The following is a 27681-nucleotide window of genomic DNA, read 5'->3' as shown; positions in this document are numbered from 1 at the left end:
ATCAGTCCTAGGGTCAACACATTGATATAATCACAAATTAGGCACAGCAAGCAGCAGCTTTACTCTGTTAGGAGTTTGATGAGATACAGCACATCACATCAGACGTGTAATAGTACGTCACATCGGACGTGTAATAGAGACCAACGGTATTGTGAACAAAGGAAAAAGCCGAGAATTTGTGGAAGGTGGAGGACTGAGGTCAAACTTTAAAGTCATTTACAATTTAACTTAGAAATCAAAGATAAGTAGTTGCTTGAGCTGGAGACCTAATGCTACCCAAAAGACATAATCTACTTGTGATAAGGGTAAGGACAATTGGAAAGAAAGCTGAAACACAAACACAGAACCTTGGAGCAGTAGCTCACCCAAAAATGGAAGATGGGAAGTATAAGTATGATATTTGAAAAGGATTCAATTGATATGGTAAGCATCCAACATCCTTTGTTAACAGGTTTGCCATTGTCTATCTGATATCAAGGTGCGTTTGGTATCTATTTGGTATTAAGATCCTATTATGGTGAAGCATTAGTTTCTTTGGACTCCCAGGAAAAGATCAAGTGTTTCCTGGATCTGTGGCCATGACGTATGAACTTCTGTTAAAACCAGCAGGCCCCCTAGTTTTTTCTATCCATTATGAACTCAATTGTTGACTTATTCATGATCACCCAGTTGCTCATCTTAAAATATACAAAATAATATATACAGTCTTAGTCAAAAGCAGTAATTATGTAAACATTGGCATCAAACAAATTACAAAATCTTTTCAGAACAACATTTAGAAAGTCCATGCAAAGAGTAAAATAAAATATCAAAAAACTGCATATGCTAGAAGCTTGAAATGAAAAAGGAGGCTGGAGACACTCAGCAAGCCAGGAAGCATTTGTGGAAAGAGAAATAATTAAATGGGCCCTGAAGAAGGGTCTTGGCCTGAAACGATGACTGTTTATTCTTTTCCATAGATTCTGTCTGATCAACTGAATTCCTCCAGCATTTTGTGTGTGTTGTTTTGGATTTCCAGCATCTGCTGATTTTCTTGTGTTTGTAATTAAATTTGTACATTTTTGATCCTTGCTGAGTGTTTCCAGTATCATCTGGTTTAATCCGTACACACACCACAAAGCCTTATCTTTGTTTCCTGATGCAGTTTCTATAGATTCAGCAAAGGTAAAGAAAGGAGGTTCAAAACCTGTTCTGACTGAATATAGTCCTTGTAGTTATGCTCTGGGGATCTGTTTCCCACTCCTACTACTTCCCTGTATTATTTCTTATTCAGAGTCAAGTCACTTCTGCATCCTGTTTGCCTGGACTTGGGTTGCATGCAGGCTCTCAGTTCATTGGATTTATTTCAATGCTATGAACATTCAGGGTCATGGTCTTCAGTTCTGTAAACTTTAGGCTTATCTACTGATGTAATCATAAATTTGCACAGCCCATCCCTTCCTATCACGTTTTGTTGATCACTTCTGTTTTAATAGCTTTGTCTCTATCCTTTGTCCCCATGAGTTAACCTCCATCCCTAAATGATCTTCATGTGAACCATAGGCCCTGCCAAACCTTTATTTCTCCAAAAAACAAAGCAACCTGCTGTAGGAACTTATCGAAGGTTCCATTATTGCTTAGACCAAACATCAGAATAGGGACTGTGGAATGATTGTTGGTGCCAGGCGGGGTAATATGAGTATCTCAGAAACTGCTGATCTCCTGGGATTTTCACGCATAACAGTCTGTAGAGTTTACAGAGAATAGTGTGTAGAATTATACAGTGAGCGGCAGTTCTGTTCGCAAAAATGGCTCATTAATGAAAAAGGTCAAAGATGAATAGCCAGACTGGTTCAAGCTGACAGGAAGGCAACAGTAACTCAAATAACCATGCATTACAAGAGTGGTGAGCAGAAAAGCATTTCTGAAAATACAACTCATCAATCCTTGGTGGATGGGCCATGGCAGCAGAAGACCTCAAACATACACTCAGTGGCACTTTATTAGATGTAGGAGGTACCTAATAAGGTGGCCACTGAGAGTAGAGTCAGAGTAGTACAACACAGTAACAGGCCCTTTGGCCCATTGTCCATCCCAACCAAGTTGCCCATCTAGGCTAGTCCCATCTCTCCTGACTCGGTAGCTGTCCAAATGTCTTTTCAGTGTTGTTACTGTACCCTCCTCAACCACTTCCTCTGACAACATGTTTGATATAAGCACCATCTGCTCGAGTTCCTTTTATATCTTTCTCCTCCTATCGTAAACCGGTGTCCTCTAGCTTTTAACCTTTTCTGGAATACTGTACAAGTTCAAAGTTCAAAGTAAATGTATTCTCAAAGTACATATATGTCACCATATACAACCCTCGGATTTACTTTCTTGCAGGTATTCACAGTAAATCCATAACAGAATAATAACCATAATAAAATCAACGTAAGACTGCACCAAATGGGTGTTCAACCAGTGTGCAAATACATAAAGAAAGAAATAATAATAAATATATGTATAAACAATGAACATCAAGAACATTAGATGAAGAGCCCTTGAAAGTGAATCCTTAGGTCATGGGAACATTTCAGTGATGGAGCAAGTGAAATTGAGTGAAATTATCCCCTTTGGTTCAGGAGCCTGATGGTTGAGGGATAATAACTGTTCCTGAACCTGGTGGAGTGGATCCTGAGGCTCCTGTACCTTCTTCTTGATGGCAGCAGTGAGAAGAGAGCATGGCCCAGGGGTAGTAACAGTCCCGGTTGATGAATGCTGCTTTTCTGCACTAATGCTTCTTATTTAAGAAAGGAAGGTAATGAATTGGAAGTTATTTGGAAAAGGTACAGAAGACTAGTACATGGGATGGACTTGCTCCCACATGAGTTAAGGTTGGATAGGCTAATCTTGTATCTGCAATAATTTAGAAAAATGAGAGAGGACTTGAATGAAACATGACTGCAAATCAAGTACATTGCTCACCACTGTGCTCTCTTGAGCTGTTAGATATGGATAATAATTGCTGACTTTGATAGTAGCATGACAAAATCAATTAGTCAATAAATAAAAGTAACTAAATTAGAAATGAAGATAACAGAATAGTAGGAGCAGGAGTGGACAATATAGCCTTCTGAAATCATGGCCATTCCTCTACCTCGATGCCATTTTCCTGCACAATCCCATTTCCCTTGATTGCCTTAATATCCAGATATGTGTCAATTCTTGTTTTAAATGAATTCACTGACTGAATGTCTTAGTGCTTAGGCCATAAATATTCACAATATATCAATGGATTATCTGAAAGGACCATGTGTACTTTTTTCCATGTTTGCTTATGAGAATAAACCTGAAATTGCAAATAGGTAAGAGGATACATGAGCCCAGCACGGGATTAAGAATATAGCAAATGCAATATAATGTGGAAAATGTGAAGATATCCCTCATGGTGAAAAAGCACCGTATTTTGTTTTAAATGGTGAGAGCTGTCATTGTTCAAGTGCACCTAGGGATGTTCGCACAAAGTTAACATTAAAGGCAAATGTGCTGGCACAATAGCAATCAGGAAGACAAACTGCACTTTGGCTTTTATCAGGAAAGAACCTGAGTACAGAAGTAAAGGTGTCTCACTGTAATTACATAGGGCTTTGGTGAGACTCAACCTGTTTTTCAGCTTTTGCCTTCTAATATAAAAAAAGTACTTCCTTGTAACAAGGCCAAGCCAAGATTCACTGTACTGATCCCAAAGATGGCAAGGTTATTGTAACAAGGAGCTATTAAGGACTGTGGAACAACATTCTTTAGAGTTTATTAGATGATGGAATGGTGGAACAGACTCAATGGGCTGAATGGCTTAATTCAGCTCCTATGTCTTATGAAGGTGGTGAACCTCAGCATTCACTGCTCTGAAGGCTCAGTCACTGAGTTCATTCCAGAATTTAAGCAATTTCTGAGCATTAAGAGAATCGTAGATTATGTTGGTAGCTCAGGAAAATGTCATTGAGAAAGCAGACTAGCCACGATATTAATGATGGAAAAGCAAAGTGGGGTCTGATAGCCTTTTCCTGCTCATTTTTCTTCCATTCTTATATTCAGTGCATATGGAAGGAATTGGTATTCTTCTGCTGCCCCTTTGTTGTCAACATTAGGTAAGTCTTTACTTAAAGAAGATATTTATTCCTGCATTTACAGGGGACACAGGAGACTGCAGGTGCTGAAATCTGGAGCAAAAAATAAACTACTGCAGGAGCTGTAGAGGACAGTTGAATTTTCAGGTCGAGAATCTGCATCTGAGCACAATACCCTTGCCTTTATCGCTGTAACAGTTATCAGGAATAATAGGCTCCACCGGATGGTATTACTCACCATCAGCAGTATGCAACAGCTTATGACTCTTAAGGCTGCCTTTGGATTTGAATTTCTTTCCGCACAGGTCACAGAGGTGGGTTTTCTCAGTGCTGTGACGATTCATGTGGGCTCTCAGGTTGCTCTTGCTACGTGTGGCATACTCACAAATTGAACATTTGAAGGGCTTCAGTCCTGGAGGTGAAGTAAATTATAAATATTAGTGCACATGTCACATGAAAAAAGGACTACACTTAGGTATTGATGATATCTTTGCTGTTGCTTTTTTAACATCAATTAATTGTCTTCCCCAATTAAATCACTATTGCTTCGTATTTCAGCAGACATCTAAAATCTGTAAGGAAAGCAACAATCGCTGCAAATGCCCAACAGATCAGGCAGCATCTGTAAAGAAGAATGGTAACATTTCAGATTTAGGATCTATTGTAGGAATGAGAGAAAATGTTATTTCAAGATGTAGGAAAAGCATGGAGAAGAAGAAAAGACAAAAGTTTGTGATAGAGTGGAGAGCAAGTAGGATTAAAGCAGTCTGAAAAAAATCACGATGCAATTACCATCAACAGATCACTTGCAATACCAGAGACACAACACATTGCTACACAACCATCAAGAATGCCTATCGTGCTACTCCAGGCCCTCATTTCGGGAAGTCTGATCACCTGGCTGTACTTCTACTCCCTGAGTACAGGCAGAGACTGAAGACTGCAGCACCAGTAGTGAGGACCAAGAAAGTTTGGACAAAGGAAGCACAGGAGCACCTACAGGACTGCTTTGAATTGGTGGACTGGCCTGTATTCGGTGATTCATCTTCAAACCTGGATGAGTATGCTGCAGTTGTTACCAACTTCATTAAAACTTCTGTGGATGAGTGTGTGCCTACAATGATTACTATATTTTCCCAAACCAAAAGCCGAGAATGAACCAGGAGGTATGTCGTCTGCTGAAGACTAGATCTGTGGCATTCAAGTCTGGCAACCCAGGCCTGTACCAGAAAACCTGGTATGATTTGTGGTGGGATATTTCAAGGGTGAAGAGACAATTTCAAATGAGGTTGGAGGGGGCATCGGATGCACGGCAACTCTGGCAGGGTTTGCAAGACATTACTTCCTACAAAGCGAAACCCAATAGTATGAATGGTAGCGATGCTTCACTACCAGATGAACTTCTATGCCCACTTTGAAAGGGAAAACACACCTACAGCTGTGAAGATCCTTGCTGCACCTGATGACCCTGTGATCTCTGTCTCAGAGGCTGATGTTAGGCTGTCTTTAAAGAGAGTGAACCCTCGCAAGGCGGAAGGTCCCGATGGAGTACTGGGTAAGGCTCTGAAAACTTCTGCCAAGCAACTAGCAGGAGTATTCAAGGACACTTTCAACTCTCACTGCTACGGGCAGAAGTTCCCACTTGCTTCAAAAAGTGCCTAAGAAGAATATTGTGAGCTGCCTTAATGACTATCGCCCGGTAGCACTCACATCTACAGTGATGAAATGCTTTGAGAGGTTGGTCATGACTAGACTAGACTCCTGCCTCAGCAAGGACCTGGACCCATTGCAATTTGCCTATCGTCACAATAGGTCACTGGCAGTTGCAATCTCAATGGCTCTCCCCATGGCTTTAGAACACTTGGCAACACAAACACCTATGTCAAGATGCTGTTCATCGACTATAGCTCAGCATTTAATACCACCATTCCCAGACGGAATATAAGGTGTTGTTCCTCCAACTTGAATGTGGCTTCATTTTAAACAAAGGGGCTTCCCTTCCTTCACCATCAACTCTGCTCTCAAATGCACCTCTCCCATTTCACGCACATGGTGGAGCCAAGATGGCAGCTCGACGCAGCTTCCAGCAGCCACTTCGGAGCTGATATCTGTTGTTTGTTAAGCGGGGTGCCATGCGCAATCCTAATCTGATGAAAAACGGACCTGGGAGCACGGAGGAACATCTGGAAATCTCCGGGAAGGCCCTCGTCGTTGCTGCTGCTGCTGTGAGGTCCGGGTCTCTGCTGAGAAGAACAGGCCCCCAGTCCTCGGGGTTGCGTTGCCAGTGGCCATTGGCGGGGGTGTCTTAATGTGCTCAGCAGAGGATGGTGCTTGGAGGGGATGGTCAGAGGCTCGGAGGTTCGACGGACTTGGAGTCTGCTGCAGTCGGGGCGCTTTTCACTGTGTGCTGTGTCTACGAGGCTGGGTTCGACGGAGCTTTCATTGTGTGCTGCGTCTGCGAGGCTGAGTCGGGCAGCACTGTGGAAGTCCATAGCGGGGGTATTCCCTTCTGCCGCCGACGCGGGATGACAAGTCTATCGGGACTCTGAGGACTTGTGGAAACTGTGTGGTGGTTTCTTTCGAACTTATAGTCTTTTAACATCTTTGGACTATTTTTACTGTGCCCATGGTCTGTTTTTTTAATCAATTATGCTATTGTTTGCACTGTTGTAACTATATGTTGTAATTATGTGGTTTTGTGCAGGACTTGAAGCTTTAGTTTTTGGTCTTGTTTTGTCTGGTGGATTTGGAGCTCCTTTCCGGGGAATTCGCTAAGACGGTAGCGCGATATTAATACACAGCAGCCTCTCCGGACTCTGGATTGGGGATTGTCAAACATGTGGATTTTCTGGTGTAGTCTGTTTTGTCATGTGCTTTTGTGATATCATTCTGGAGGAACGTTGTCTCCTTTTTTAACTGCATTGCATTTGTAGTTTCTAAATGACAATAAACTTAAACTGAACTGATCTGCCCTCACCCCATCCATCTGCCACCCCACTTGGGATAGGGTAACCCTTGTCTTCACCTACCACCCCACCAGACTCCGGGTCCAACATGTAATTCTCCGTAACTTCCGCCACCTCCAATGGGATCCCACTACCAAGCACATCTCTCCCCCCCCCCCACTTTTGCTTTCTGCAGGGATCGTTCCCTACGCGACTCCCTTGTCCACTTGTTCCCCCCCCCCCCCCCCCATCCCTTCCCACCGATCTCCCTCCTGGTACTTATCCTTGTAAGCGGAACAAGTGCTACACCTGCCCTTACACTTCCTTCCTCACCACCATTCAGGGCCCCAGACAGTCCTTCCAGGTGAGGTGACACTTCACCTGTGAGTCGGCTGGTGTGGTATACTGCGTCTGGTGCTCCCGGTGTGGCTTTTTATATACTGGTGAGACCCGACGCAGACTGGGAGACCATTTCGCTGAACACCTACGCTCTGTCCGCCAGAGAAAGCAGGATCTCCCAGTGGCCACACATTTTAACTCCATGTCCCATTCCCATTCTGATATGTCTATCCATGACCTCCTCTACTGTCAAGATGAAGCCACACTCAGGTTGGAGGAACAACACCTTATATACTGGCTGGGTAGCCTCCAACCTGATGGCATGAACATTGACTTCTCTAACTTCCGTTAATGCCTCTGCTCCCCTTCTTATCCCATCCCTGATTTATTTATTCCCCCTCCTTTTTTTCCCCCACTCTCTTTGCCTGTTCTCCATCTCCCTCTGGTGCTCCCCTCCCCTTTCTTTCTCCCTAGCCCTCCCGTCCCATGATCCTTTCCCTTCTCCAGCTCTGTATCACTTTCGCCAATCACCTTTCCAGCTCTTAGCTTCACCCCTCCCCCTCCTGTCTTTTTCTATCATTTCGGATTTCCCCCTCCCCCTCTTACTTTCAAATCTCTTACTATCTTTTCTTTCAATTAGTGCTGACGAAAGGTCTCAGCCTGAAATGTCAACAGTGCTTCTTCCTACAGATGCTGCCTGGCCTGCTGCGTTCCACCAGCATTTTGTGTGTAAGGCAAATGCAATGTTGGCATTCATTTCTAGGGGTATAGAATATAAGAACAGGGATGTAATGTTGAGGCTCTATAAGGCACTCGTGAGACCACACTTGGAGTACTGTGTGCAGTTTTGGGCTCCTTATTTTAGAAAGGATATACCGACATTGGAGAGGGTTCAGAGAAGATTCATGAGAATGATTCTAGTAATGAAAGGGTTACTGTATGAGGAACGTCTGGCAGCTCTTGGGCTGTATTCCCTGGAGTTCAGGAGAATGAGGGGGAATCTCATAGAAACATTCGGAATGTTAAAAGGCCTGAACAGATTAGATATGACAAAGTTATTTCCCATGGCAGGGGATTCTAGGACCAGAGTGCATGACCAGGTTGCAAGGTGTCCTTGTAGACTTTAGTCAGAGGGTGGTAAATCTGTGGAATTTGTTGCCACGATCCGCTGTGGAGGCCAAGTCATTGGGTGTGTTTACGGCAGAGACAGATAGGTTCTTGATTAGCCAGGGCATTAAAAGGTATGGGGTGAAAGTAGGGGAGTGGGGATGACTGAAAGAATTGGATCTACCCATGATTGAATGGCAGAGCACACTTGATGGACCAAATGGCCTGCTTCTGATCCTAAATCTTATCGTCTTATGGAATGAAATAATGAACCACCTTCTTGAACAACATTGTACCATTAGGTGGGACAGAGTGCCTTGCAAGGTTATTTTGAATTTTTATAGAACACTGGAATACATAAGCCAATCTGAACTTGAGGTGGAGTGTAATGGCACTGGACTGGGGCAGGAAAAATGACTAGAATGCTTCTGGGAATGAGGAGTTTCAAATTTGCAGATAAATTACTTAATTGACTTTCTTAAGTGACCAAGGTCAGTGTGGATTGGTAACAACATGTCCTCTACACAAGTGCACCTTAAGGATATATGCTTAGACAACAGCTCTATTCTCTCTGTAACACCCTGGGAAAGGTTTCACTGCTAATGTAATGGTTTTTCTGTAGCAGCAGTGTTTGGGTTATGGCTAGAGATAACAGGGGCTTTGGAATGTGCACTGTCAATGAAGGGAGTGCTTTTTTCTTGCTGTGTGCCTGAGACTGAGCTGATCAGGATCATTTGTTCGGTGGAAGATGGAAGGAGAAGATGCCAGAAAGGAGAGGTCATAGACACCAGAAAGGAGTGGACTTGGAGTGGGGCCGGGAGTCGATGAAGCCCGAGGAAATCGATGGAGGACCAGCAGAAGGGAAACTGTGAGCTCCAACGTGCACGTTAGACTGTTTCATTAAAATGGGCCTTTTTCTTGTTGTTTTACTTTATTAACCCTTTAGTCAAATTAAGAACTATAAAGCTCGTTTAGTTGCAAACACAGGTCCTGACGAAGGGTCTCGGCCCAAAATGTTGACAGTGCTTCTCCTTATAGATGCTGCCTGACCTGCTGCGTTCCACCAGCATTTTGTGTGTGTCGTTTAATTGCATATGGTGTACTGTCTGTTATTTTGTGGTATTGATTTGTAGCAGGGTGACATATTACGCAGCATTCACATAAACAGGAGGCTTTGCACCTCAGTCTCACACATTTTTGAAGGGGCCAGAGATTGTCTTCCTTAGACATATGCAGCCGGCAGAAACATAACAGCGTGGCTAACTTCAGTTGAAACACCATTTATCAATTCACTAATGTCAGTGGTGGAAAGGGTGAGCAGCTTCAAATTCCAGGGTGTCAACATCTCAGAGGATCTATCCTGGGCTCAGTACATTGATGCAACCACAAAGAAGGCACAGTAGCAGCTCTACTTTGTTAGGAGTTTCAGAAGGTTCAGCATGTTATCAAAGACTCAAGTAAATTTCTATAAATATATTGAGGAGATATTATGAAATCAAATTACCTTAAGAATTAACAAAGTAGTAAAATTCTAAACAAGAAAAATATGTCCCTGCAAAAATAAAAGTCTTAATAATTTTCCAATTCTTCTTAGGTTCTATTGATGTTGACTGTGTAGACCAGTTCAGGTTAAATGGAAGTTGAGAACTTGTTGAATAATATGCCAGCAAAAGGTTGTGTCTGGAGTGAGGGGATGGGGCTAGAGGTGGAAACATACCAAATGAAGTTACAGTTATCTATGCACTTGTTCATACCTTCGTGGGCCCAAATATGGCGCTGCAGGTCAGTGCCATTCTTCCGAAAATAGCAGTCACAGTAAGGACATTTTACTGCTCGTTTTCCAATCAGTCCTTTAAGTTGTACCCGTTTTCCCAGAATTTCAGAGATGGTGCTCATGGGAACTTCTGTAGATAGACGTTGAAAAGGTTTAAATCAGAGTGACTTTATAACTTGTGCATTAATAGTTGCTGTTAAAATGAAAGTGTGAGACCATGTAGAAAACTGGGAGATTCATTGGTTGAAGGATTACAGAATAATGATGATAAGTACACTCTCTTATTTACATTTCAAACAGCAGGAATCAATAAAATCTATATCATCAGAGGAAATTATCACACAGAGAGTTGGAGGCTGTATTTTACATTAACATATTACATGGAACGTGTTGGAAAATATATTTAAAATTAAGCACATCAGAAAGATCATGTGCACTCCTGAAAAATAAATTCGTCTTTGGATTGACAGCAAATAAATGAGCAATTTATGCATTGTATTCAACGTTCTAATGGTGGTTTTAGTGCTTTTGCTTCAGTAACAAGTTTCTTTTCCTTTCAAGGATATTGGACTTTAAATTAAAGTATTATCAGAATTCTTGGATGGAGTCAACATCGTAACACCAAGGATATAGAAATTCAAATGTTGAATATTATTCTTGCACTTCAGTGCCAGGTATTCCCTTGGACTTGGTGATGGTGAAAGTGTAGATGGGATTACTAGCTGTGGGGAAGTGTAATCAACACGCAAGACACAGAGTGAAACATCAGGGGAAGATGGAGAGAGTTGTTGGGAAACATTGGTTACATCACTTGAGTGAGTGAAATACCATCACAATCACTTCTGTCAATAGCCAGCTGTGGAAAATCAACAGCCTTTAATTTCTTTTACTATGATATCTAACCACACCCTTCCTTAGAGTATTGAATACAACACCAATAACAGGCCCTCCACTTCATGTCTGTTTTAAAAAAGTCAGAGCTAATTATCTACCTTATATATATTTCGAACTATCCAGATATCTCTTGATTACTTTTACATTCAAAAATATCTCTGTCTCAATGACTTACAGATTTCAGTGGCTTACAATTCCAAAAAATTCAAAACCAAGAAATGAAATTTATTTTCATCTCTATTGCATAAGGCTCAATTATTCTCTCTATCCTTAATTCTAAATGTTTTTCATAGAGAAACACCATTTTGGCACCTGTCCTGCCAACTTTTCAAAGAATCTTGTATTCATTTTTTTTTGCCAAATCAGTTCCAATTCTTCAGAATTTACATTCTTCCAATCATAAAAATCAACATCATGATCATGGAAAGTATTGACCATTCTGGGAGCCATCTTTTTGCAAACATTGTGTTAGCTCCATCATTCATGGCTAATTCTACTGTAACTTTAATTTGATGTTCTTCCAAATTCCAGTAACATTTTTGCTCTTTCTTCTTATTAAAGATCTATCTATGTCTGCCTTAAAAATACAGAAACACTCTGCTTCCAAAAACCTTTCAGGATGAGTGCTCTGTAGATACACAATGTAATGAGACAGAGGAAAAAATCTGCACATTTCTGCATCAACTGGACAAATAGTTACTCTAGTTGTAGGTTATTCCACAAAAGAAACATCCCCTTCATATCCCCTCAGAAAATTGTATATTCCAAAGTCACATTTAAAGGGAAAATTTCACCTCCTCTCTGTTGAACTAGGTGATACCTCATTTTAAAGCAGTGACCGCTAGCATTTTACTCCAGTGTAAAAAGTTAGTTTGCCAAACCTGTCTCACTGATTTAATAGGAACATAGGAAGAGGAATGGATTTCGAAGTCCCTTGCATCTGTTCTAAAAATGAATCATATCTGAGCTGTAGTGTAATTTCACCTGCCCATGTTTGAATACTGCTATTTCACAAATATTTTTCAGTCTTGAGTATCAAGGTATCTGTCATTAATACATGATGTATACATTAATTCAAGAAACAAAGGACAAGTTTTGTATACAGTGCATTGACCATACCATCTGTTTATTTGGAAGTTCGACCCTTTACTCCTTGCTAACATATTTGGTCAAAAACCCTATACTCCTTTAAATGACTTCCACTGCTGTATGCCTAATTGCCATGGAAAACTTACCTGAATGACTACAACAGCACTCAATGAAGCCAAAGATTGATTTGGTGGCTGAGGAAATAATCTCTTTATTATCAGTGTATTATATTAGCGACACATGTCACCCAAAAATGTACAGAGAGCATTTGCTAATGCCATTTTATGGGATCTCTGATACACATGACATCTTTCACATAAAAGGACAAAGGTAGCAGGCTCAAAGAAATGTACCACCATAAGTTGACTCCAAGTCACACCATACTGCTGTATTTTCTGACTAGGGTATATCTTGTTGATTGCTGGGTTTAAACACTGGAACTGTATCATTACTGTGGGATTATCATCATTATTGCAACATGTTAAATAGGTGATTCATCTTTGGAAGGCTATCTAGAAAAGACCAATAAACATAGGCTGCCAAGCAGACGCCAAATACTGCATTCACTTAGAAGAAGAGTCAATCAAGTACTTCACAAGAGTTGATCACTTTACTTTATTCATTCATCAAAAAATATATTAGCATGGCATGACTTTTTGGATGAATACTGTCCAAATCCACAAGTCCCTGGAATGCCTGTAACATTATGTTCAGGTGGGAATTCTATAATGATGAAGCTTAGGTCTTCTCTCAATAATTTGAATTTACATTCCACTTTTTTCTTCTCAATACCTAGAGCAATTATTTACATCCACCAGAACACTCAAGTTCCTGAAAACAAATATGGTACCCCAACCAACTGTATCTGATTCCATAGGTTTATTCAAGATCAACAAAGTATATCACACAAAATGCTGGAGGAACTCAGCAGGCCAGGCAGCATCTATGGAAAAGAGAAGGGCCTCAGCCTGAAATGTCGACTGAACTCTTTCCCATAGATGCTGCCTGGCCTGCTGAGTTCCTCCAGCACTTTGCGTGTTGCTTGGATTTTCAGCATCTGTAGATTTTCTCTTGTCTGTCAACAAAGTTTATGCCTTCTTTACTCTCATTTATGGATTTAACATTGGAAATGATGAATAGAAGCTTCCACTCCATGAAAAAGCTTAGCTAATCATAGAGATATTGGGACATGAAGCATAGAAACTGGACATTTGACCTTTCCAAGTTGCTTCTGATCTTCAGGTGCTTTGTCTGTATGAGAGTACTTGCCTCCATGACCCGCTCAGACAATATGTCTTCCAAGTGCACTTTCTGTGAAATAAATTCTTGCTAAGATCACTTCTTAAGTTCTTATAACCTTATCCTAGATCAAGGGCTGATTTTAGAGTCCTCTACTATGAAAAAAGCTTTCTACCATGTACCCTATTAATGCCATTCATAATTTTGTGATCTTCACCACCCCCTCATCAGACCCTGGAAAACTAAACCAGCCTGTCCTGTTTCTCTAAACAATTTAAACATTCCAACACAGAAAACATACATTTTCCATACATCCTCACCACTTCAATTATATCCTTCCCACAGTGCAGCTACTAGAACCTTACACAATAGTCGAGCAGTAGCCGAATCAACATTTTCTGTAGGTGTGTTATGACTGCCATGCCCTTCTATTCTAAGCCCCAGTACTGAAGGCAAGTACCCTCACTACCTTTGCTGCTTGTGTCGCTGCTTCTGGGGATCTTTGTCAACATACGCAATACAGTCATTTTGTATTTGATTTTTTTTTAGCACTAAGTAGGGTAGGGTAGTAATAGGAATTTTAGCACTAAATACCTATTCCTCATGTACATATTGTGTTACTTAACTTTCATACTTGGCAAGTATTTAATAAAAGAAGTGCAAACTTACTTCAATTCTAGGAACAACCTTATCTTTTACTCAGTGACAAGACAGAAAAGGGTGTGATAACTCACCTGGGTGATATGTGGTGATGTGACATTTGATTAGTCGATCATCCGTAAAGGATTTCTCACAGACAGGACAATTGTATGTTTTCTTATCCTGAATAGGTGCATTGCAAAATAGAAAGGGCAAGTTGTCAAAATAATCATGTTTTCTTTTGACTTATTTTTAACTGTATATTTGCTAGAGCATTTTAGCTTTTACATCTTGCATTTTGTACACAATCTTGTGTAAACTACAATTTGCCAGCATTTCACCTTTGAGTCTCAGTCCAGTCCTCACTCATTGCAATGTTGGACTCTTGCTTCCACTGTCCCTAAATGTCATTTGTGTGTGCCTTAGTTTTATCACATCGTTACTTTTATGGCTATAACACATCTCTCAGTTGTCAGAGCAGGAATAACTTGAAGATTGGAAGGTCTTCCTGCGGTTTGGAAATACGCAGGTAATCTTTCACTGAGGGAAAAAGTCTGCAAAAGCAGCTTTAATATTTTTCATCATGTAAATTTTGCCAAGTTATCATTTATTCTGGATCATTAGACCAACTTTGCACACCAAATAAATGGGTGAAATTCATTTTCTAAGCAAGTATGCCCACGGTGGTGGTCTGCCAGATCGTGCTTTTCTGTATTATATATGTGAATTTCAAGATGTGGATATCTCTCACACAACTGAACATGGTCACCCCTATTTGAAATATATGCCTTTCCTTCCTCAAGGGATCCGTAAAAGGCCTCTGGTGAAATAATGCATTCTGTGCGTATATCAAGAGCATGAGCACAGCCAGAGAAAATGTGAATCCCCTCAGATACCAAAGGGATCATCTATTTATGGAGCCAGGAGATGTGGGTGAAGTCCTAACTGAATATTTCTCATCTGTATTCACCAAAGAGAAGGATGTGGAAGAGTGAGTTCAGGGAAGAGCATGTGGGTAATCTGGACCAGATCAGCATTACTGATTTCATAGGGGTTAATATGTCTTCTCTACAGAGGTCTGAATCAAGAGACATTTAATCAAGATGGTGTCTGTGAAAAGCAGCGATAATTTACAGGCAACATACAAAACATTGAAGTATACTCCTCTGAATTACTCTCATGGCAAGCTGCAGCCTGTAAACTCCCTTTAGTATCATACTTTCAAGCTGTCTTAATGAACAAGTGATTGCACAATCTTCTGAAGGACTTGGCAGTCTTAACTCCCAAGAATGTAGGTACAGCACCTTTGAATGGATGAAGGTGCATCACCATGGCCGTAAGAGAGGGAGGAGGGGATGACTCCAAGTCAGACTAAAATGCTGGGGTATGAAACTTCCTCTACCTGGTATCTTGTTAGCAAACGTACACACTGGAGAACAAGATTGAGAACTTAAAGGCAAGATTATTGTATTGAATGGAAATGAGGGATTGCTACATTCTGTATTTCACAGAAACATGACTAACTCAAGACACGCCAAATTTGGCAATCAGAGCTGGGAGCTTCTCAATACACAGGATAAACCAGACTGCTGATTCAGTGCAAGGTAGGGTTAGTATTTCATGATAAATTCTTTGTGGTGCCCGAATACAGCAGTCTTATCTTACTTTTGTTGACCTTGACCAAGAGAGTTCTCTCCTGTGATCCTGACCTAAGTTTTCATACCACCTAAGAGAAATGTTAAGCAAGCACTCAAGATACTGAGTGTCGTCATCAACCTATCCCGACACCTTTCAGATTATTGTCAGTAACTTCAATCAGGTTTGTTTGAAGAAATCTCTGCCTATTATCATCAACATATCACCTGCAGCACCAGGGGACCCAACACACTCAAGCACTGCTATACTACCATAAGGAATGCACGCCGTTCGATCCCTAGACTGCATTTTGGCAAATCTGATCATTTGGATCATCCTTCTCCTACATGCTGTATGCATGAAGAAAGATTGACTGAAGAAAGGAACATTACTCCTGGGAGTTCCTGGGGAGTTAGAGTCTAAAGAGCAATGCTCCAGGAGTAAGGACAACAAAGGGGTGGTCGTGGGAGGCAGAGGAACGGTTCTGGGATTGTTCCGAATTGGTGGATCAGAGGATCTGAACAAATACACCATGGTTGTCACAGACTTTATAAAAACAGTTGAGATGAGTGAGTCCCCAGAAAATAATTCAGAGTCTACCCCAATCAGAAACCCCAGATGAATCATGAGATCCACATCCTGCCAACTAAACTTACAACCCTCTGCAGCTTCTTTCAGTACTGTGTAGTAGCATCCCCCCCCCCCCCCCAAACTCCATACCAGACAGTGATGGAACCTGTCAGAAGACTCTCCATGGTACATCTGTACAAGTTTTTCAGTGTATTTGTTGACATACCAAATCTCTTCAAACTTCTAATGAAGTATAGACGCTGTCTTGCCTTCTTTATAACTACATCAATATGTTGGGACCAGGTTAGGTCCTCAGAAATCTTGACACCCAGGAACTTGAAACTGCTCACTCACTCCATTTCTGATCACTCTGTGAGGATCGGTATGTGTTTCTTCGTCTTACCCTTCCTGAATGCCACAATCAGCTCTTTCGTCTTACTGACGTTGAGTGCAAAGTTGTTGTTGTCAGACCACTCCACTAGTTGGCAAATCTCGCTCCTATATTGCCTCTCATTTCCATCTGAGATTCTACCAACAATGGCTGCATCATCAACAAATTTATGTATGGTATTTGAGCTATGCCTAGCCACACAGTCATGGGTATAGAGAGAGTAGAGCAGTGGGCTAAGCACACACCCTTGAGGTGCACCAGTGTTGACTGTCAGCATGGAGGAGATGGAGGAGATCACCAATCCGTACAGATTGTGGTCGTCTAGTTAGGAAGTCGAGGATCCATTTGCAGAGGGAGGTACAGAGGCCCAGGTTCTGTAACTTCTTTTAGGATTGTGGTTCTCACTAACTTAACTGATTTTTCTTTGAGAAGGTGGTAACTAAGAAAATTGCAGGTGTTGTCAAATAGACTGTAAGGGACTTATCCCACATGGTATAAGAACATAAGAAATAGGAGCAGGAGTCAGACATCTAGCCTATCAAGCCTGCTTAACATTCAAAAAGACATGGCTAATCTAGACATGGACACAGCTCTAATTCCCTGCCTGTTCCCCATAATCCTTAATTCCCCTGCTTTGAACGGTCTCTTAACTATATTTAATGATGTAGCCCCTAATACTCTCCAGTATGCCCGAGAATGACAATGAAGGTCTTGGTGCCGTGGATAGCCAGGAAGGTTGCCTTAAGCCAGGGACAGCAAAGCTTTTTGATAGTGTGTGCCTAAACTGTCAGTAACATTTTCAACTAATTCTCTCACTTGCCATGTTATTTCTGAGTAAAGATTATCATTAGTGAATTAGTAACAATAATAATGGACTTTTTTTTTTAAAGAAAAAGGATGAATCCTGCTGCTATTTATGTGTAATCGTTTTACTGTTAATAAAAGTAAAACAGATTAAAATAAATGAAGCATTTTAGAAAACCCATTCAAAAATTAATATAGTTAAAAAAAATACAATTGAGAAGCTATCATTTCAAAATAGCATTGTTATTGTAATGGTTTACCATCTAAATGGCCATTCTTGTGAGTCTGCCAGTGTTTAGAGTGGCTTTAGCTCATTAGGCTTAGCTGGGATCAGGCTTGGGCAACATTAAGTATTTGGTAGGTCTCTCTTTCTGTTCATATTTGTTAATTCCTCACCTCTAAGAGCATAGTAGTTTAGTGAGGATGACTCCAGGAACAGTGTCTTGTACTGTTTGCGGGATGTGCGAAACCCGGGAGTCTGGGGGTCTCCCAGATAAACACACCTGCATCAGGTGCGCTGAGCTGCAGCTTCTGTGTTACAAAACTGGAGCTGCAACTCAATGACCTTCACCACATACAGGAGAATGAGGAGGCGATATACAGGAGCTGCAGGGAGGTTGTCACTCCTAGGTTACAGGACAGGTCACTTGGTGACTGTCAGGAGAATCAGGGGAAATTCACAGCCAGTGCAGAAAACACCTGTGGCCCTTCCCTCAATAATAAGTATACAACTTTAGATACTGTTGAGCTAGATGACCTACCGGTGAAGCCACAGTGACCGAGTCTCTGCCACTGATTCTGGTACTGTGGCTCGGAAGACCAGAGAGCTGAAGAGAACTGCAGTGTTAATAGGAGATTCCATTGTCAGAGGAACAGAGACAAGGCTCTGAGGGTGTGACGGTGGCACCAGGATGGTACGTTACCTCCCTGGTGCTAGGATCAGGAATCTCAGATTGGGTCCAAGGCATTTTCAAGGGGGGGCGGTGTACAGCCAGATGTCCCGGTGCATACTGGCACCAGTGGCATAGGCAGACAAGGTGAGGAGGTCCTAAAGAAAGATTTTAGGGAGCTCGGTAGAAAGGTGAGAAACAGGACCTCCGGGGTGGTAATCTCTAGACTGCAGCCTGTGCCACATGTCAATGAGAGTAGGAATAGGATGATTTGGCAGGTGAATGTGTGGCTAAGTAACTTGTGCAGGGGGCAGGGGTTCAGATTTTTGGATCACTGGGATCTCCTCTGGGGAAGGTACAACCTGTGCAAAAGGGATACGTTACAGCTGAATCAGAGGGGGGTCTAATATCCTAGACCAGATAGTGTGCACCCCAGGGTTTTGAAAGAGTTGGCTGAAGATATTGCAGAGGCATTAGTAATGATCTTTTAAGAATCACTAGTTTCTGGACTGGTTCCCAAAGAATGGAAAATTGCAGATGCCACTCCACTCTTCAAGAAGGAAGAGAGGCAGAAGAAGGATAACTAGTCTCACTTAGTTTCACCTCAGTAATTGGGAAGATGTTGAGTCGATTATTAAGGATGAGGTCTCCAGGCACTTAGAGGCACATATTAGAATAGGCTATAGTCGCATGGTTTCCTCAATGGAAAATCTTACATGACAAATCTGTTGGAATTCTTTGAAGAAATAACAAGTGTCTATTCAATACGTATATTGAATAGATTAAAAATCGTACAAAAAACAGAAATACTATATATTAAAAAAGTGAGGTAGTGTCTAAGGATTCAATGTCCATTTAGGAATTGGATGGCAGAGGGGAAGAAGCTGTTCCTGAATCGCTGAGAGTGTGTCTTTGGGCTTCTGTACCTCCCACCTGATGGTAAACAAGGGAAAAGAGCATGCCCTGGGTGCTGGAGGTCCTTAATAATGGGCGCTGCCTTTCTGAGACACCGCTCCCGAAAGATGTCCTGGGTACTTGGTAGGCTAGTACCCAAGATGGAGCTGACTAGATTTACAACCCTCTGCAGCTTCTTTATGTATGTTTATGTACCATATCAATCTGATTCTATGTGAAAAGTGAATAAAAACATCAGTCTTCCTTCAAAAGCAGTGCATAAGAACAATCAATACATTGTTAATATTGTGCTGCATCAGTTAATTCATGAAAATGTTGCAGTCTAAATAGACCCTAGTGTTTCAAAATACTTTTAGGCATGTGATTGAATGGATTGATGTAAATCAGAAAATAAGGCTTCACTTTATAACAGGCTGGATGATATTTAAACACTACAATCTTTATTCTCCAATTTTTGACCTTGCTCAAATATAATAAGGCCTCATTTGTTCCTTAATCATAATTAAGTTTATTTGAAATGTAGATTGGAAGGGTTCAGACATGCACTGGAGATAACTTTCTCATAATCATCGACTATAAATGATGCCTGCACGAGTGCATATGTGTACGTGTGCTTGTGCATAATGCGGCCTTCCTAAAGTGACAACGTTGGTTCTTGTATTAGGTTCACCGTCTATTTGTAACATTCATTTCAGAAGAGTAACACTATTTGATTTCTACTGGAATTAACATCCACTTCTACAAGCAAAGGATACCTTGTTTCTGATATAGATACAACCAAATCTTGCTGCAATGACAAAATGTCACTATATTGCATCCAATTAGTAGTGGGTACCTGACAGTGCTTTGCACTCGAAATGCTCAGCAAGTGATACTTTCATAACCATCTCAGGTGAGTGGGCTATGACTATCCATCTTCAGTTTATTATGAGATCAGAAACAGAATGCTTTCCAGTGCTCAACTTCATTCATAACTCTTTAATCAGGGAATCCGTCCATGCTACAAATTCTAGACAACAACGAAGCCTGTGCTGAGAAGCAGCAAGTAACATTGCACTAGGTAGGACCATCACAGACAAGAGAATCTAACCATCTACCTGTGACATTTTACAGCAGAGTCCTCCACTATTAACTGCCAATGGGGGCTGGAGTCTGTGAGAGTACAAGAGCAGCTATCCTGTGAGAGCACTGTGCCAAAACAAAAAAATGTCTCACGACACAAGTTTGGAGCACAATGGAATGCTCTTTACTTCTCTGATACTTCAGCTCTGATAAGATCCAAGAGCCACCTACAGTAAAGCAGTCCGACGACTGGCACAGCGTACAGCGTCAGTGTGTGTCAAGAGGAGGTGGAGACTGAGCAAGATGAAATGAACCCTTCGGCTCTAAGCAAAGGAATATCTGGTTAAAATACAAAGAAACAGGAGCAGGAGCAGGCCATCTGCCCCCTCAAGCCTGCTGTACTATTCTGTTACTATAACTGCTCCCTGTTACTATTGATGGTGAGGACGTGGATGTGGTGAGGACTTACAAGTACCAGGGGATGCACCTGGATGACAGACTTGAGTGGAGGGCCAACACAGAGGTTGTTTACAAGAAGGGCTAGAGTCACCTCTGTTCGTGAGGAGACTGAGATCCTTTGGAGTATGCAGGCCTGTCCTTCACATGTTCTACCAGTTTGTTGTCACCATGTCAGGAACGGGGGCTGGATGGACCCAAACACAGGATGCAGACACTGAAGTACTAGGGGGAGGACAGGATGGGGATGCCATGGCATGTAAGGGTTAATGCAGGTAGGGCTGGATCCAAGAGTTCAGACGAGGCAGGCAGGCAGGCAGATCCCACGGTTCGGGGCAGGCAGGCAGATCCCACGGTTCGGGGCAGGCAGATCCCACAGTTCGGGGCAGGCAGGCAGGCAGATTCCTCATGGCGGGCTGCAGGGATCCCGGGCAGGGCCGCCTCCCAGGCGGAAAACACAGAGGCCTGGGCCAGTCGCGGACACCTGGGCAGGTGCGGGGCACAACCCATAGGGAAACGAGGGGAGGAAAGGGTAGGAGTCCCTAGAGCAGGCCACATGGATCCCAGGCAGGGCCGCCTCCTATTGAAGTATAAAGTTGCATTGTTTGCTGTGTAACCAAAACTATGTAGTCAGCTTTGTGTTTGCTATTTGCTATGTATCCAATTTAGTAGGAGAATGATATCTCTGTATTGTCTCTGTACTATTGAACACATCAATGCCTTGAGAATGTAGCTAACTTATACTTACTATGTATCCAACTTATCAGCCAGAATGAAATCTCTGTACTATTGAACACATCAGTGACTTAAGAATGTAGCCAAATAAGAAGATAATGGTGTGTTAATGAGAGGCTAGCTAAGAGATAACTGTGGCCAGGGATGAGGTAACACGTGGCCCAAAAAGTAGATTAGAACATGATTAAGTTAATGGGTAGAAACAATAGTGGGAAGTCGGGAGCTGATGTACTGGTGATACACAACTGTAGACCGATTGGATATGCTAATGCAACTAAACCAGGAGATTGCTATAAAAAATGCTATGTACAAGGATCGGTGGGCAATCAGCGACTAGGTCAATGACTGTCTCAGCTTTGATTTGCAAATTAAAGTTTAATACTTCTTAAAGAATCTTCTGCATCTCCTGGTCATTTGTGGGGCACAAGAAACCATGACACTCCCAGGCAGAAAACACGGAGGCCTGGGCCAGTTGCGGACACCTGGGCAGGTGCAGGGCACAACCCTTAGGGAGCAATAGGTGGAAGGGGCAGAACCCCCGCCAGGCAGCGGCAGTCTGGCCGGATCTGCCCGACGGGGGCAACGGGTAGGAAGCTGGGTCCAGAGTAAGCAGCAAAACTACAGTGATCCACCGGGTACATTGGTAAATTGGGAAAGGCAACCGACAGCATGGCAGCACAAGCAAGGAGAATAGAGCAGAACAGCAGGACCAGCGCACAGGAGAGAAGCAGGGGAACAAGACCAACCGGATAGAGCATATACAGAACAGTCCAGCAAGCAGGGCAGAGCAGGATTCCGAGCAGGGCAGCAACCAGGGTAGGACTGGATTCCAAGCAGGGCAGAACAGGATACAGAACAAAACGACCACCCACCTGGTCTCCGTCCCACAGCCCCTTATAAACACTTGCAGCCGAATTGGCCACAGGTGTGCCTCCTTGATCCAGGCTGATCTTAACAGGCTCAAAGGGGCCGGGAGGGACAGCTGAAAGACCCAGAGTCCGGAGCCCTCGGACCGGATCGAGACCCGGAATGCGGATTCCGGACCGGACCGGACCGGACACTGATACACCAGTACAATCTTCTGTGCAGTGGTGTGTTGGGGCAATGGCATTAACATGGGTGATGTCAACAGGCTCAATAAACTGATCAGAAAGACTGGCTCTGTTATAGGAGTCAAACTGGACATACTGGAGGCTGTGGTAGCACAAAGGACCCTATGGAAAATTCTGGCAATTCTAGACAATGTTTCTTACCCTCTGCATGCCATCTTGGCTGAACAGAGGAACACTTTCAGTAATAGACTAAGGCAACTGTGCTGCTCCATAAAGAGCTACATGAGGTCATTCTTATCCTTGGCCATTAGGCTCTATAATGAGTCAACTATAGCCGGGGAAGTGATGACTCCCTCCTGTTAGACTGTTTGAGCTAACTTATTTTTTTAAATTCTTTCTTACTTCTCTTCTAATATTTGGATATCTGTTTACTCATAATGCTATTGTGACACTATAATTTCCTTTGAGATCAATAATCTATTTATCTATGTAATTATTGTTGACCTATCCTCGGCCTCAATTTTTCATACCTGTTCCACAGAGATCCCACTTAACCAATATTTCAAAATACGAATGATCTCTTCTTTAAGTGCCATCAGTAATCTAGCCTTCACAGCCCTCTGGGTTAGGGAGTTACAGAGATTCAGGATGAGATCAATACTTAGATGAGATCAAAACTTACGCAAAATTAGATAGATAAACTGATCCAAACTAGTTCAAGTTCAACTGCTACAGATTCAGGGATTATTCAGGGAACTGGAAAATTACAAATGTTGTAACCATATTCATAACATATCTTTATTCCCAGTAAATATATTAGCATGTAGCTTAACCTTGGTTTGGGGAAAATTTCCAGGAGCAGTGCACTGATTACGGAAAAAACAGCATGGATCTCCTGAAGACAAATTGCATCCTTCTCATTTCATTGAGTATTTTGAAGTAGGAGCAAACAGGGTAAATAAGGACAGGTTATGAAAATGAGTGAAAATGTATGAGGTACATAATACAAAAGGAAGGTAGATATGAGGAATCATTATAAAACTCTGCCTTTGCCAGATATGGAGTTCTGTGTCCAGCTCTGGACAGCATACTTTAGGAATGATGTAAAGGCTTTAGAAGGGTGCTGAAGAAATTTACCAATATAATTCTGGGTCTTAAATGATAGCATGGCCTACACCTACAATATTTTGACAGTTAAGTATCTCCTAAGCATCCAAAACAGGAACTCATAAAAGTGAAAGTTCAGTCATTTAGAAAGTTCAGGCATAGCACCTGATCACATAATCTTTTCATCCATATTGCATGTTATCCTGACTAGCAATTACAACCAACAGCAATTGTAGAGACATCATGTTAGTAGCTCTCTGATGCCATCCATCCACCTTTTTGGATTACAGTTCTTGAAAGTAATCTTTTACTGTTTTTATCAACTTTCCAAGCATAATATTTTTTAATCCAATATTTTTGCTAAAGCACAAAAGCCAGAAGGAAACAAGTAGGCTTATTTTAGGCTGTGGCTGAATGATTGGCTCTCTTTCTATGGGCATTTGAACTATTTTCTCAGCAACACATTTTAAACTTACCTTTACCTGACCATTTCCACACCTGTACTGGTCAAATCAACAATTTCACTAGTTTTACTTTAGCAATGACAACGGTTGCTTTACTTTGATGAACCTAGACATTGGTTTTCTCCCCAAAATTAATCTTTTCATTTTTATCACACATTTTTCCCATTTCTACCCACAGGAGCCAGCACCTATCTGCCATAGATCCCCAGCCACCAGCCACAAGGTTCACAAAAAATATTCCTGGATTGAATGGCTTGTCATTTGATGGCTCTGGCCTCTTCCACTAGAATTCAGAATAATGATGGGGGAGCAGACGTGATGGGCCAAATGGTCACGCACGTCTTACTATCTTTTCTTTCAGTTAGTCCTGACAAAGAGTCTCGGCCCAAAATGTTGACTGTGCTTCTTCCTATAGATGCTGCCTGGCCTGCTGCATTCCACCAGCATTTTGTGCGTGTTGCTTGAATTTCCAGCATCTGCAGATTTCCTCGTGAATGATAGGGGACCTCATTGAAACCTATCGAATGGTGAAAGGCCTTGATAGAGTGGATGCAGAGAGGATGTTTTCTTTGGTGCGGGAGTCTAAGACCAGAGGACACAGCCTCAGAATAGAGGGGCATCCTTTTAGAACAGAGATCAGGAGGAACTTCTTTAGGCAGAGAGTGGTGGATCTGTGGAATTCTTTGTCACAGGCAGCACCAAGTCTTTATGTATATTTAAGACAAAGGTTGATCGATTCTTGATTGGTCAGGGCATAAAAAGATACGGGGAGAAGGCAGGAGATTGGGGCTAAAAGGAAAATTGGATCAGCCATGACGAAATGGCAGAGCAGACATGATGGGCCAAATGGCCTATATCTTATGGTCTTATAACAATAAAATATCTGACATATTTTCTTTGTATGCATGGAAACACTAACCCTCTACACACTTTTTAAAAGAATGTTCTGATTGCTAATAACTGCAAAGCATAGTTTGCCATCAATGTCACCAAGACAGAATGAGTCTGAATTCACAGTGTAGGCAGTTTTTTGGTCACTTTGATGTTGAGATAGAGTGAAACAGACACAACCAGTGCAGGATTTAGCTATGAGCAAGACTGGCTCTTGCTCTTGGGGAGCTCAGATCATTCAACAATAAGAATGTTCATCCCATCTGACACTTCAGACAATACTTAATACACCACCAAGTTGTCAATTATCCTATTCCAACTGTAAAATGGAGTTACAGGAAGGACAGCTAGTGATGTAATAATAATTGTATTCTGGACAGCTGAATACAATTTTTACATTTCAAAGAAATACACAGCTAATTAATTACTTTTAAAATCTCTGTTGTTAGCTAGCTAGGGCTGACAAACAAATTGGCGCTTTTATGACCATTAAAGTTCAGACAACGCAAAAGGGTTATTTGAAGGATAAATGACATTTAAGAGAAATTTTCTTAAATCCAGAAGCTTAAACTAGTGAACTGGAGATATGACCAAACCTTACCAAGGAATTTAATTGACTTACATTCAGTTAATTAAATAAATCTATAGTAAAATAAAAACACATTAAAAACTATAATCATGAAAGTTTTGGTAAAAAAGCACTAAGTTTGGAAATGTTTAGGTAAATAAAATCTGTAGCTCTTAACCACAAGAGATTCTGCAGAGATGCTGGAAATCTTGAGCACACACACAAAATGCTGGAGGAACACAGCAAATCAGGCAGGATCTATGGAGGGGATTAAACAGACAATGTTTCAGGCTGAGAGCCCTTGAGTGTGTTGCACAGTAGTTCCTAAGCTGTATGGACAAATTACAATGCCAGAGACAACTGATCAATTCTTAGCTGTGCTCTCAATAAGTATATAAAGTTGTTTGTTTCAAGGACACTTACAGATAGACAATGTAAACATGCTTTGAGAAAATACATTAAAAATACTCTCCATTGTGAGACATAATTTAAATAGGTTTGAGAAAATTAGTTCTATTTTGATGATTGATTTAAGCTTTTTTTAAAAAAGATCAGACAGCTTGGGCAAAAAGTAAAAGTCTGACTGCTTGGGGCAAAACTCTGTGGACAGCATCATTTTAGAAGCAATGCCTCTTGACACATCATCCTTTGGCATGGATTATCATGTTTGGGAGAGAAACTTACCAGCTCACCATGGTTCTTCTGGTGTGCCTGCAGTTTGTACTTGTCCGCAGTGGTGTAGCGGCATCCCTCGGCCGGGCATCTCAGCTGAATGTTGCTGTGCTTCTGCACAACATGGCGCTTGAGACAGTTCTTGGTGATGGAGGAGTAACTGCACTGAGAACAGTAGTAAAGATGCTCCCTCGTGTGCGTCCGAATATGCATGTCATAGTGGACCTGGTACCAGTATAACTTTCCTTTAAAGAAGGGACAGGGCAGAAAGATAAACAGAGAAGGCACAGTAGATGAGGAGTAGGGTAGGGAGGGTGAGGGGTTTGGGTAGGGGGGGGGGGAAAGACAGTTCTGTTAAATAAATAAGCAGGTCTAGAAATGCTGGTCCATTTTAGCTGGGAAATCTATATGGGAAAATTCAGGGTGAAGCTTATAGTTCTTTTTGCATAAGTTTCACTTTAAAGCGCTCATATGTATCAGTTCATAACTCTGCTCTACTTTAAATAACAGCCACCAAATCTATAGTAATATACTTAAAAGCTTTGTGCAAAAAGGTTTGCATCATAAAATGTGAAATGTATGTGGCCTTGCTTTTTAATGTCCAAAATACATTTTTTTTGTTATGGATTTACACAACCTCGGAGTTCCCAAAGCATATTTACAGAAAATAGGGGCCATGCACTGGCACTTAACTGCTTTAAAAAAAAATGCATATATATATACACAAGCACTGTTAGTGTTCCTATTTAATATTTGGAGACCCAGTGGTCTTTCTACTCCCCCATTCCCACATTCTTGTATTTTTACAAGTGCTATGCAGCAAGAAATATAATGCCCAAAATAAGCACAGCAAGAGATACCACCAATCAGTTTATGATGCTGGTCGGGGGGTAATTTTTGACTAAGCTTCCTAGGGAACCCCTTGTTCTCATTAAGACATCTTTGACCATTACTGTTCAAAAACAAATGCAGCTCTTTTCTCAACTTTTTCATCTTTTCTAATGCAGGAATGGAAAGGAATGCAGACCTCCGGATTTAAAGAGATGTATTCTGAGGACTGATCCTTGTCGAACAACATGACAGTATTTTTTTTTACTTTTACATTGTCAATAATGGGCTTTATTGTGTATTAATTAGGAACTACATTTCCTGCTTTGCAAACGTTTCATATTTCAAATAAATAGTGGATTAGTCATAATCAGAATAGTCAGAAAAAAAATTGTGCCGTTGGGAAGGGAATAAATGGTATCACGGTGTATCATGAGTTTTATTGACTACGATGAACAAAAATAAATTGGACAGAAGCATAACTGTTAAAAAAAGATTGTGTTACGAACAGAGTATAGGCAAACCTA

At 41.5% G+C, this 27681-nt stretch overlaps 1 protein-coding gene and 1 long non-coding RNA gene across 4 annotated transcripts in view; one reads left to right on the top strand and one right to left on the bottom strand.

Moving 5' to 3' along the window:
- Positions 1 to 27576, top strand: part of LOC140729079 (uncharacterized) — a 42433-nt gene extending 14857 nt beyond the window's left edge. The window contains exon 3 of the long non-coding RNA XR_012099264.1: positions 27334 to 27576. This is a non-coding gene — a long non-coding RNA (uncharacterized lncRNA). The remainder of the gene's footprint in view (positions 1 to 27333) is intronic.
- zfat (zinc finger and AT hook domain containing) overlaps positions 1 to 27681 on the bottom strand; it is a 123012-nt gene that overhangs the window by 31265 nt on the left and 64066 nt on the right. For all 3 annotated transcript variants that reach the window (XM_073048381.1, XM_073048389.1, XM_073048400.1), the window contains 4 exons: positions 26339 to 26571; positions 14210 to 14297; positions 10234 to 10383; positions 4327 to 4500 (listed from right to left, as the gene is read on the bottom strand). In XM_073048381.1, coding sequence (XP_072904482.1) covers positions 4327 to 4500; positions 10234 to 10383; positions 14210 to 14297; positions 26339 to 26571 — 645 coding nt within the window. The remainder of the gene's footprint in view (positions 1 to 4326; positions 4501 to 10233; positions 10384 to 14209; positions 14298 to 26338; positions 26572 to 27681) is intronic.

The sequence above is a fragment of the Hemitrygon akajei genome, chromosome 1 (assembly GCF_048418815.1).
Source record: "Hemitrygon akajei chromosome 1, sHemAka1.3, whole genome shotgun sequence".
NCBI lineage: Eukaryota > Metazoa > Chordata > Chondrichthyes > Myliobatiformes > Dasyatidae > Hemitrygon > Hemitrygon akajei.
Note: the sequence above shows the minus strand (reverse complement) of the source record. Positions and strands in the feature narration are given on the sequence as shown.